Below are 13929 nucleotides of genomic sequence, written 5' to 3' on the forward strand. Positions count from 1 at the left end.
TATATCAAGTTGAACCAAACTCTGACCTGCAAGGACCCCTGTGTGAACCCGAACTAGAAGACGACAGCCTGTGTCTTCTTATAAGTGTAGAAACTCCGGTGAGTTGAGGCTGTTAGCTCCTTGTTAGCACTGAAGGGCTAGCCTGCTAATATGACAATGACAGTCAGTTTTTGTTGTTTATATAAGATACATTTTATTTAAAAACCAATCGGGGTTATGAAAGTGATGTCTAATGTTTTTGATGTATTTTGGTGCACATTGTATCATTGTTAAACCATTGTAATAAGATCGTTAGCTTATGCTAATCGCGAGTTAGCGATGCTAGCTAGCACTAACTGTAAGTTGATGCTAAACGCTAGCAGAAGCTAACGGCTAACACCACGTGTTAGTTCCATAGAACAGAAGCTGATAGCATAGCTAGATATTAAAGAGCATTGCTCTTCTTTTACTTAAAACCATTTTTTTAGTTATTTAAATTTGTTTCATTAGCTGTAGTGCTGCTACATGCTGACTGCAATATCTGTTCATGTTCATGTTAAGAATAACTTAATAATAACTTTTAAAAGTGGTTGAAAACAGTTAAACTGATAGTTAAAAACAACAAGTGTATCTCTTGTGTATTTCAACGTGAATGTAAGATGTGTTGTTAAGAAATACAAGTTAATTATCACTAGTTAAAATACACATTGGTGATGAAGGTAAATCATTTCATTATAAATGAAATGTGATTTAAGTTACTGTTCATATGTTGAAACATGCTAACTAAAGATGTTTATAAGATTGTGATATAACAGAAAGATAATATTCTGCACTATTCGTGCAGGTTGTTTTTTTTATTGATGTCAGTGAGCCAGATCCAATCTGACTTGGGATTGATGGCGAGCAAAGCCCAGTGAATCTGTGAGCGGTTGTTGGAAGCGGTGTGGCCTACCGTTGGACCTGCCTACAGAGGACGCGTGATTTGAAGAATCCTGCTGAATACACACTGATCTGATCCAGATAAGAACCAGTACACTATTAGCTCTACCCGGGTAGAAGAGCCATAGCAACACACGCACACGCACACCACACACGAGGCTTAACATGTTGACTATTTCCATTTGTGTGGTAAAGAGCTCTATTTTTTATTTTCATTCCTTTTCATATTGTTGGCACAATTGAATGTAAATGTTGTTGAACCCTGCTGGCAATAACATTGTAAAATCTTCAACTAAAATCTAACTCTTCCCAGAGTTATTCACGGCATACCACTTTACGAACCTAGGAAGATGTTAGCGCCTCTGTTCTTGGTATGATATAGGACTAGGGGTGCTACAATAACATGAGCTTATCAGCTCTGGATATATCTCTGAAGGTATGCCAATGCTGTCAGAATATATGAAATTGTTAGTTAAACTAAAAACCTAGCTGCAATGCTACATTTAAGAAAACTAATTGATTTGGAAGTACCACTGGCTCATAGATGCATTCTCTCATTCAACATGGCCTGATGAGGAGATATTGTTTTTATTTAAAACAAATATATCAATATTCAGCAAAGCTGTCATCTGTCATGGAAATGTAAAAAAAATGTAAAAGCACTTTGAAGATAAACTGTAAATGCAAGAGGGTAATGCTTGACATTGTCCCCAAACATTAACATTAACATAATGAGAAAGTCAACTCTATTGTATTTGCACATACAAGCGGCAGGGGAAATGAATCACAGCTATTATAAAATTCCACTTAAATGTGCTCTAATGTGTCTATGTTGATTCTGCCACTAATAAAAACAATGTTGAGACTGGAACATTTTAGTAATTGATTGATTACAACAAACCAAGTACAGGGATGTAATGAAGAAAGGAAAACCCTTTTCATTATCACTTTACTAGATTTTTCTTTTTCCCAGTAATGCTGTAAACTTGAATACACTGTTTATTTGATGTATACACCAACTTGTAGATTCAAGAATATAATTTTCCAAGGGGGCTTCAATTTGTCTAGTCTATATCCGCTTAAACCACATCATCAGTCTTCAAATAAACGCGTAGTAAAGAAGATCTAAGACGAACAAGACACCATTTAATGAGTATAAAAGAACAATGGCTGCTCTCTCTGCAACATGCCTATCCCAGTAGTCCTCTGAAGCTTTCACCCACTCCACTGTACATTCATGATTGAGGTAATTTTTAACCCTTTACAGACAACCATACAGTTATGTAGTATATCACATTAATGGCAGGCTAAGTTGTTAGTCCACCAATGAGGTAAGTAGTACAAATAACTCCTCATTATCCCATTGATAGACTGGTACACATATTTATTTACTATCAGTGATGCAAATTAGTCGCTTTTCGGCGCCTCCCGCTTTTTTAACGCTGCTTTGGGTGACTTGTGTAATTCGTGGAGAACCGAAGAGTTTTCGTTTTGGGGGGGGCGGGGGGGCCGTCCGTGTCGACTGACGGACAACTTCTCACTTCAAAAAAGAAGAAGAAATTCAGATCGGCAAAAATAAATTAAACAAGCGAGTTGCGCTGTTTTCCTGGCCAAGGACAAGGTTCCTTGAACACAACACGAGCCCGTACGTGTCTTCCGTGGTTATGGTCTCGTCTGAAAAGGAGTGTAGACTAGAGTGCTTACGGAAGAGCACCCGGAACGCCGCTCCAGCTCTCAAATATTCGCAGTACCCGTAAGAGGCCCGTACACATCCCGTGCAGTGTTTCGCGAGGCTGTGTCTTTTAGTTGTAACACAGTGGGCGATCTGTTGTTGTTTTTTATTCAGCATCTGGTTAGCTAGGCTACTGCAACGAACTTAAAGAGCGTTTCTACAACCAGGTGGAAGAGAGCCTCTCTCCCTGAGAGGCTGCAATGACTCAGGCTTCAGTGAGTTAAGGCACACCGTTGATATGATCATTATAGTTATTAATGAGACATTAGAGACTAAATGAAAAACAGGCATAAATACATATGACTGTAACGAAAAAAAGTTTTAAAATAACAAGAATAGAGTTAAAGAAGGGAAGTGATTGTAAAATATCCCAAAAGAAAAATCTGCTTCAACGTTCTGTTTCAAATGGGTGTTTGAAAGATGTAGCACCATAGATCTCCTCATGTTGCTCTGCAAAGTGGCACCAGGATTGATTAATTTTTAACCTCAATATTTAAAAAAATTCCCCACCCACCTAGAGAAGGTTAGTCCCCCCACTTAAATCATGTCACATGGATATCTAAATTACAGTTGCACACATCTTTGTGTCCATATATTTCCTTGCTGTTTGGTGTCATAGGGCCACACCGTGGGCACATGCATGCGCGAGTCATGGTGAGATATCTGGATTCAAGAGGTTGGCTTTTTCCTTTGCAGCACGCATACGAAAGGACAAGGCCAATATGAATGGGCTATGATTTTATTTTTTTAAGCCAGAGGTTGAGTTTCAATAATTTGTAGCGGCCCTGCGGAGGATGTTGTGAAAATGTAAAGGAAAAAGGTTCCCCTAACCTCCTGCTGTAAATAATCATAAAAACCCTTTGGATTTATAACTTACAGTCTCTGTCTGCCTATGATCTGAGTAATATTAATATAAGAATAGTTCATTGAAGCATTAATAGCACAGGCCTTTGTCAGATGGTATATTACGCTGTTCTTTTTCTGCTTCAAATAGTTCTCTCTTTTTTCACCATACCTTCGTTTGCATCACTGTACTATACTATACCAATAGTATATGCAAATGTTAGCAAATAGTAAACCCCACGGCTATGGAGAATATTGGTGCATAGTGTGGTCAGTCTAGATATGTTATAAATAATTCGACTTGTGCTTAGTCCCTGTAGGGCTGTTTTCTTTTTACATTGCCACCTCCAGAGGTCACAGCCAAAGGTCAGCTAAACAGGACGCCTTAAGGTTCTGGTTGTAGTTCGGTGTTTCTCAAGTACACAAGTACAAATAAACTTGCTTGACCCTGGTTTTTTCAATTTGGAAATAGTCTCCCTGTTTAGAGGTGGGCATAACTGGTTTAAGGATATTTCTCCCACCATGACAGTTGTGTCATACTGAGTTGTGGCTACTTAGAAAAAATTGTGCAATACAGTCTGGTTTACTGGAAAAAAAACACAAACACTGGGAAAATATACTTAGCCTATTTCAACATTTTCAAATAGGCATATTAGTTGCTTGCTGTGACATAATCCCTGCAGCTGTAAAGAAGATAATTGATTTAATATGTGCAGTTATTTTGTCCACAGTAACTAAAGTCAGAATATTTCTTCCATACTGTAAAAGTACTCTAACAGAACTTCAGAAACATACCAATATTTTAACATTCTCTCAATAAAAAAACATGTTTTGGGTTATAGAATAAAAAACACTTTAAGTACATCATATTTTGAAAAGGGCTGAAAATGTGTACAAGAAGGAATGGATCACTTTGTTGCCGCCTGATGGAATGAGCCCAACAAGCATCCCCATAGTTGAGCAAAATGACCTCCGCCCTTTAATACGTTTTCTTACTTTATTTTTGCAGATGGAAAATATGTCACAGCTGTGCAGCCCTGAATAAGAAAGTAGCAATATATTGGATTTTTTCCTACAGCTGAAAATCTAAAAAGTACCGTTTATCGAAAGTGACTGCTGGAAGACTGAGCTTGTGAAGTTGAGTGGACACGTGTGCAGCATGGAAACTATTCTTAGCGACATGGAAATAAAATTAATAAACCCATGGCAAATATATCTCTGCACTTTCCATCTTTCTTAAGAAACAGCTTAGTCTATTTTTGTTCACAATTTACCAGACTTAAACTAGGAAGAAAAAAGACTTTATGTTGAAAAGCTCACAACTTTTTTTTTTTCTCAGCTTGGAAGACTTCACACACATTTTGCATTAAAGACATCTATGCACAAGTGCGGGCAATAATTATTTCCTACCACAGAATATTTCCCCTACGTAACTCTCGGATGCTATTTAAGGGTAGCAGCTACATTAAGACACTGATGTGGGTGTTGCAGGAAAAAGGTGCGTGTGAATTAAAAGTGTTTTGGGTGGAGGATTGTCTGACTGATTAGTCTAAAAATATATCTAGACATGTATAGTCTGCTTGTAGATAGTTTTTTTGAAATGGTAAAGGATCATTCTGCTTACTCCAACTTGGTCTTGATTTGATCTGTTTATAAAACTGATATAATGCCATCCAAATCCAAAAAATGCTTGTGGATTTATGGAAAATGCAGAATGAGTAAAGACTCCCTTGAAAATGCAAAAATTATATTCCCTTCAGACTGAGTGCATAAACAAATGCTGTGGTCAGTGATCACATACAAAACACATGTTGCAGCATGGTTGAGCATCAGCTGCTTGGTCCAGCTGTGTTGACGGGATGTGGTGAGTAACACTTCCTCTGGCTATGAGGTTTCCATATGACGATTGAAACTTCATTTGAAGCAGCAAACAGCATAGACACCGAATTAGAGATGACCAGAGACGACGGGAAATGCGACGAGGATGAGAGGATATGAAGAAATGGTAACACTTGGAGCTGAATGACTCAGCCTTAAGTCACTACCCTTGCTACTTGGGATGACTTCTGATGATGCCACACCACTTCCTTATTTCTCCTAATAGAACACATTGTGCCAGGTTAAAATTATTAAATATTATGTTAAAAAATATCTTTAAAATAAATCCCTATATCATAGTGAAGAAGCTGAAGTGATGTTTAGCATTCCAACAGGCAACCTTTTTGTCATGCCAAATCTAACACGAGATAAGAGATTGGCTTTATTCTCCGCAGTTGGGTTTAACTAAAATCCCCTCAATGTTGAGAGCCCACCCACAGCCAGTCAGCTCTGCAGGAAGCAGCTGCAAAGCATGGCAGGGCGAACACCAGCGGGGAATGCCCCTGCTGAAAATATCTCACATATGGTCATTTGGTTCAATGCCATTGATTCGATTGCTGTTTAAAAGGCCTAGCGTAAGTAGTCATTTGTGCTGGTTCTATAGACAAACATGGAATGATATTGTTAATAGTCATTGGTGACAGTTAGCATAAAACTGACAACATGTATGGTCATTGATCCATTCTGAAGCAGCAATTATCTATCAGCTGCTTTGATTTCTGGCTTTAAAATCTCACTTTCCAGCACTTGCAAAGAAAACTTCCCTCTTATTGATGTTTGGAGGCAATCTCCTCCTCTTATTCGAAAGTTTACCAATTTTCTCATCTTATAGTCACAGCACTATCAGGGTCTTGAAGCCCTCATTGAGCCAGAGACATCAAAAGCAAATCAATGCTATGACTAGGGATGCCAGCGAATAATCGATTAATATTCGCCAGGGCTGTCCGATTTTCTAATTTGATCATGGTCAGTTTCTGGCATCCCTAGCTATGACTGGACAAAATGTATTGAATTATCAACACTGTGAATGTTTACCAAATCTGAATTACTTAAGGTTATGTTTAAATAAATAATTTTTTTTATTATATTTATGTAATTGAAAGAATGATACAGAAGCAAATGACATAACTGTTCTGCCTAAATTCCAGTCCAAAAGTCCCATATTTAGAATTGGTTATACTGTAGTTGTCGTGTCAGAAGAATCAAGTTCTTTCATTCTTGGTGCAGGTCTTAATGATTGAAAGTTCTTCTACTGTGGGCATGGATGATTGAATACCTCTTACATTTGTATCATTAAAGAGCACATTACAGCACTTAACATGATTTCAACAATCGATAGATGCTAGAATTGAAAAAATAATCATGAGTGTGGTATCAGTCGATTTATAAGTAAGACTGTTGGCAGCTTCAGAAGCCTTAAGTCAAACTTTAATGAAATTAGTAATGAAACCTTTTATATTCCTCTGGTTAACATGACACTTGCAGCCTCAGAGAAACCTTGGAAGATCATTGTAATTGTTGAATTCATTGCTCATGCTTTGACCATCCAAATCAATTAAAAGGAATGTAATCCAATTAGGATTGACAGTATGCTTTTCCTTTATTGACTTTGTGCTCATTAGAAACGGTTGCCTTTCTGCGTTTCCTTAAGTCTATGTTCTCTAAGCTTAGATGCGGCCAGGGTCTCAGATCCATTACCTTTGAAAGAGGAAGGGAAACTAGTATACTAATGAGATTCCCTCCTTGTGCAACACACACACTGCCAGCGTGACGTTCGGGAATGATTCAGACATTTCTGTGGTCATCAGTGCGGTGGACACATTCATCACTGTCCTCTATTAACTTCATTGGGACATTTTCCGACTCCTCACGCACAATATAATTACCAGTGTTGTTAGGGTGGAGCAGGGATAGCTTGGCTACCAGCACAAGGTCTACATGGAGACAGTGTTGAATGTAGAAAGTACCTCCATTCACTTCCTGTTTTATGCAAGACTTCAATGATGGAAAAGATAGAACTTGTCTCCTTGTCTTTATACATGCAACAGCACACACGACTACAGCCAATAGCATACCAAGACACACTGCCAAACAGTGACACATGCACTCTTACTCACCTGGAGGTCAAAGAACTTGCTGTAGCGTCTGAAAATGCTTTCTGTACTGCCATCGCTCCAGGACACTTTGATGATGTAAACCTGTAAAAACAAAAGAGACAAATTAGTGGGACATTTAAACTAACAGACAGCTATTATTGTCAACCACTTGACAATGCAAACCCCCCGGAGCATCAGTCATGACTCATGGTGCCAGTAATTGGCAGTGCTGTGACTCTAAGAGAGGATGGCATGACGAAAGGCTGCAGTCACTATCAACATCTGTTCACACAAAGGTATCTGGGATATCCGATTATTTCATTTCCTTATTCATGTCGCTTCCTGCTGAAGAGGAAGTCCTTATCCCTGATGCAGCAGATTTGACTTTGCCTTGTGTTCAATATTGCACATTTTTAGGTACATTGCAAAATGCTTTAAGTCCATTGGGATACAGATATTAGTTGTTGCTACCTAAGTCAATTAAAACAAATTTATTTTGTGCAAATTCCATCAGCCTTATGCTATTAACAATAGTATACCAGGTCAAACTAAATATCCAATGAAAAGCATCTAGCCTTTGGGACTCCATTGGGATACAGATATTAGTTGTTGCTACCTATGTGGAACTAAGTGAATTAAAACAGTTATTTTGTGCAAATTCCATCAGCAACAGTATACCAGGTTAAACTAAATATCCAGCGAAAAGCATCTAGCCTAATCATTGCAGTCTACAGGGAACAGACACAGTTCTTTATTTTGATTTCCAAAGAAGACTAGGGGAGAAGCAGGGAGGTGATTGGAAACTCCCTGGTGGCTTGCTGTGTCTGGCTGAATTGTGTTGGCCTCTCTCCCAGACCTTCTCTGGCCTCGCTCACTCTCTTTCAGGGCACTTTGGTTAGACATGTCCATGGATGGATCCACTACAGAAGCTATGCAGACCAGCCTTTATTCATTAAATAAAGAATTATGTATTGGTGTGTTTAACCTTAAGCCAATGGATACATCTGTATCCAACATGAGAACATTTGACTTTCAGGGCATTTTCTTTGGCTAAAAACTGTTTGCTACATAAGAGAGAGAACAATTATATACAAAAACATTATCCTTGGCTCAGTATATCCAAATATAAAAAGGCTCTCTAATTTTCCAGAACAACATCTACAATGGCAAATATAAGCCATAGGCTATAGCTCTGTGGAAGAAACGGGGTGGCTATAACCTAAACTATATAAACGTCTCTGGTCAATAAAATACTAATACTGGAAATGCAATGTTCATATATTAATCTGTATGTCTCTTAGGAGTTCGATTTTCAAGCATTTTCCTTTCTATAGAGTTGGTTCAACTCTGATGAGCAGAAGAGCTATAAGCTGCTTTTTGTAAACTTTAACCACACCTCCAGGGTTCTGGAAGATTTAATATGTCCCGCTTGCATGTGTGGAGAGAGAACCAGAAGCACAAAACAACATGGGCTGCACCACAGAGCAAACAGACAGATGGAGAGGACACAGGACCTCGAGAACTCTGTGTCCTTGACCACTAACACTCACAGCGGTATAAGGCATAATTTACACACATATATGGAGGCAAACCCACATATGCAATACAGAACACACACCATGCACATAGAACTAACACTAACACCTGCTATGGCCTTGGTAGTGGCTCTCACGATTGGCCTTCTAGATCATATGATGTCATGTGTGTTACTTCAAACTAACTGCGTGCAGACAAATTCACCCACATGCTTTTAAACGGCAAAATAATGAGACCACCATTGTTTCAAAATTGCAGAAAGCAAGAAGACGGTCTTTGTCTTTTAGACATTCTTGTCCCCCACACAATTGGGGTTGCAGTTCCAATGGGGAATTACTGTTGAAACAGGAAAAATATCAACAGACTCTTATTGTACTTTCTTATTGTGACCCCACACAAAGTTTTGGGAAGAACCATAGCCTGTGTAAGAATTAGACATAGTCGACTTGTTTGGCGTATTGGCCTTCGCAATTTCGTTTTTTTAGAACCATAAGAGGCATGTGAGGGTGGAGCTAAGTACCACTGTACACTAAACAAGATATGTAAGGGACGGAAATGTAACAATCAATAAACTGAAAACACATGGTGAAAGTGTGAAAGTTTCAAGACTGAAACATGGACAACACCTAAATCAGAAATCTTCATAAGTAGCCTTTCAATAAAAGTGACTAGCAGACATGCCCTAGACCTAAAACACACATAAAATAAAAAGTGCAATAAAGCTACTGCACTGTAACACTGAGGTAATGAAATTACAAATGCCACATGGCATATGGTTTTTACTGTTTAGGCCCGACCCTTTTTCAAACATTGCTTTGTGTTCACCGTGATGACATTAGAAACTCTGCTAGCCTACTTCCTGGTTCGCCAGTGCCTGAAGGCATGTTTTTCTGAGTAAATTGGAGGTGGCTGAGGCATGACAAAGCTGTTGCTCAATTTAAACTCATGGGGATTAATCTGGATGTTTGTGGACTGGACTGGTTTGCCTATTCAAATGTTTTCTGGTGGTACACCAGAGGCAGCAGGACCTAGAAATTACTATAAATTGTTTTGTTGATCGAGACTGCAGACTCTATCAACAGTTCTAATGGCAGAATTAATACAATACCTACATTCATGTAAACATGTGATAAGCAACTGAACTGTTGATAGTTAATTGAATGTATGCAGACAGAGAGGGTCAAATGTCACATGAGTTTAACGTTACTCAAAACAACATCACTGTTTCCTGAATTAAGAAGTTGCTGGTTAAATTTCAAACTCAAACAAAGAAGTGATTAACCCATTAGGTGTAAGATAAATGTCAACTTGAAAAAAAGCCAAAACTATAAGCAAGCCCATAACGGTTTACGACGATCAAACTTGTTTAAATGTCTTATGGGTTGTAGGAATGTAACACATCTGTTTGGTATTGTTTTTTTTTCTTTATGAATCCATAATATGTCTAAAGATTAAACAACAGATCGCTTCGGCTGGCTTGGTAAACTGTAATTTGATACTCTCTTTGTTTTTACTCTACCGGGTAGGAGAGGGAGAAAAGCAGCAAAATAACATCTTTCTGTCGCTCACTTTAGCAGCAAATCAGTGTGGTTGTGATAAATAATTTAGGCTTACGTAGTGTTTGTTCGGATTTCTCCTTTTCTGGACATCTTGCACTGTTACTTCTTGCACGGTGCGCCTAGGCATGATGTCCTCTTCTTTACTCCTCCGATAAAAAGAAAAACAGAATTCCCGGTTGGGTTTTAACAGCGATCACACCCGGTTGAGAAAGTTTGCACGGGGACGCTTCTTTGTCATCCGCGCCGCTCAGACCCGGACCTCTGAATGCAACAAATGGTATTTTCCGTAAAGCTGTCTACGTCAAATGTACTGTCCAACATTCAGCCGCTGAGAAGGCAGAAGTTAATAGTCGGTCGGTTCTTCGTTTGCCCCCCTTCTTGTGCCTTGTCCCGTCCCGCTGACGGCTCCGACCAAACTCCCAGCCTATCCCAGCTCGCCCACTCCCATTCGAGCAACTGCACGCTCCAGTATACTCCATGGACCAGCCCTCAGCGTCACAGACCATAGGGCTGCAGATCATTCAGCCTGGGGGTCAACCCATGGGTTCGACTTCAATCCATGCCCTCATAGCTCTACAAAACATTTTGAGCCACATGCAGTGGTGTAAAGTAACTAAGTAAATTGAGTCAAGTAGCCTACTGTATTTAAAGTCATTTCGAGGTACTTTCACGTTACTTGAGTTTCAATTGTGTGCTACTTTCTACTTCTACTACTCCACTATTCAGAGGTAAATAGTGTACTTTTACTCCACTACAATTATTTTAAGTCACTTTGCAGATTTGGATAAATGATGTGAAATATAAGCAAGACTTAAATAAAACTTTAGTTACACCTGGAGTAAACCCACACACTACCCTGCAGTATAATTAAAACGAGCTGCACCTTTACCAGCTTTGATAACACTTTAATTCATCAGTCATTATTATCAAAACATATACAATATTATTCTGAAATTGGCCGATCTGAATAATGAGTATTTTTCCTTTTGGTACTTCAAGTATATTTTGATACCGATACTTTTCAACTTTACTTAGTAACATTTTGATTGCAGGATATCCTACACTGATACTCTGGTACTTCTTCTACTTGTTCTAAAGTACAAGTTCTGATTACTTTTCCTCTTCTGTCCACAAGTATGAAACACTGTTTATGTCATCATACTTAAGACTTAGTTACTATACTAATAGTTTCCATAAACTTTTCACAACCTGTTGTGTCTAAGTGTTATGACTCTTTGATCTGTTTCTCAACCTAAATCCCTTAAATGCTATAATAACCATGTGTGTTTGTGATAATTGATTCTTTATTAGTGATGGACTGGTTAAAACTATAATATGATAAACTGGAAATGTGCTAAATGTGTGCTTTGTAAGTACAGATTTGTCATTATTTCCTCCCTGAATATCATAAAGTACTACAGTTTATAAGATTATATCTGCCTCATAGGTTTTAGAAAGACTGGTCACCAAGTTTTAGATAACTGACAGTTTTGTTGCAAGACAGCGCCATCTTTTGGTTTGTAGTACTCATTACCTTAAAACTGTACATGTGGCAGTTCTCTAACTGAGGCAGCAGGGCCCTTCCTCTATCATTACAGCTGATTATTATGAAATTAAGCTTTATTACAGATAAAATAATTTTCCTAGCAGCTTACATATTGGAAAACCATTTTTATGACCAGTCTCTAAAATATGTGACTCTCCATTTTACTTCCAACTGGGTTATTGGATAGACTAAGAACAGCGTACTGGACTGCTTTTGATTGAATTGTCTATTTTAATCAAAAGCAGAAATGAAAGTAAGTTTTTATCTCGTAATTCAAATACAAAGGTTATGGGGTTATATGAGTTATCGTGTTGAGGATGGTCACATGTTTTCAGCAGAAAAAGATAAGTAAAAGGGATGCAAGAGTTATTATTGATACCATTTTTCAGTTAACTTCATAATTATAATCATTGAATAGATTATTACATTTTGTATAAAAACATAAGTGTAAAAATACAAACTGAAACTGGAGGCATGAGATCAGGGGTCATTTTAAAGGTCAAGAGTCAAGGGTAATTTAAGTAGAGGTCACAGAGGTAAAGACTCAGACACCATAAGTTAATAGGTCAGAGCAGAGTGTATACTATACAATATCTTTGAGGGGAGCTCACTTTGGGGATAAAAAAAGAAATGTTGGTAATTTGGTCGAACGTAAGTGAGGTTTTTGATGTTCTAGGTCAGGCTTTGAGGATGATGCATGAATTATAGATCAAAATACCCTAATCGTATTCATGATCCATTATGATGGAGAGGCAAATAACTGCATGACCTGAAAAGCATGAAACAAAAATATCTTGTAATATATTGGTAAATATAATACAATATACTGGATCATACATTTCCATATATGGGAAAGTAGTCCTTATATTTTTCAATATATTGCAATATATGCATGGACCATGTATGGCTATATATTGATACATATAAAAAAATATATTGCAATGAAAACAAAAACTGCACGATACAATTTTATATGTAATAGTTTTATTGAAACACTCATTTATCTTTCACGAGTTACACAAGTTTACATAAAATTGAACAGATATTCATAAACAGTTATCTCACTTCGTTTTGTATAGTTACCCACTTTATATATGAACATATGTTTGATGGTAGGCCTATATATTAAAAAAGTACAAATTGTCCATTGAATGATGGAAAATAATATACAGTTTATAAATATATACAGACACACACATATATTATGCACGCATATATATATGCATAATATGCACGCATATATATATATATATTCACATATATATATATATATATATAAATATGCATATATATACATATATATAAATATTAGGGCCGGGACTTTAACGCGTTAATTAAGATTAATTAATTACACAAAAATTAACGCGTTAAAAAAATTAACGCATTTTAATCGCACTTATTTTTGCACCGCGGAACGTTTCTCACTGGATGAGTTTCAGGGGTACCGATTATACTGGAGCACCAACTAACGTTCATTACTTCAGACAACAACAAACCACAGTGAACAATAGTCAAACGTGAACGAAGAAGCTGATGAGACCGCTTTGGTTGGCCCCGTGGATGGGACATTTTGTTTTAAAAAACGGACGGAGGGAAGAGTCGATAAGAGCACAGTTGTTTGCAAATTATGCAAAAAGGAATTCGCATATCACCGCAGCACATCAAGCCTCAAGTATCACCTCAATGCAAAACATATAGCAGCTAGCGTGGAAGCTAGCGTGGACGTTAGCCCGACTCGGAATACAAGGACCCACACCCAATTCGCGTTGATCAAACAGTGGCCTATGCAACAGAGAGATTTTATTTTTCATCAGGATATTG

At 37.8% G+C, this 13929-nt stretch overlaps 1 protein-coding gene across 4 annotated transcripts in view; it reads right to left on the reverse strand.

Annotated features, from left to right (window-relative positions):
- The window catches only part of sh3pxd2b (SH3 and PX domains 2B), a 42409-nt gene extending 31420 nt beyond the window's left edge, over window positions 1–10989 (reverse strand). For all 4 annotated transcript variants that reach the window (XM_010792835.1, XM_010792833.1, XM_010792834.1 and 1 more), the window contains exons 1-2: window positions 10618–10989; window positions 7489–7569 (exon numbers count right to left, since the gene is read on the reverse strand). In XM_010792835.1, the coding sequence (XP_010791137.1) occupies window positions 7489–7569; window positions 10618–10689 (153 nt within the window). In that variant the 5' untranslated portion in view covers window positions 10690–10989. The remainder of the gene's footprint in view (window positions 1–7488; window positions 7570–10617) is intronic.
- Between the last annotated feature and the right edge of the window lie 2940 nt (window positions 10990–13929).

Source organism: Notothenia coriiceps, unplaced genomic scaffold, assembly GCF_000735185.1.
Source record: "Notothenia coriiceps isolate Sejong01 unplaced genomic scaffold, NC01 NC01_scaffold00036667, whole genome shotgun sequence".
Lineage (NCBI taxonomy): Eukaryota > Metazoa > Chordata > Actinopteri > Perciformes > Nototheniidae > Notothenia > Notothenia coriiceps.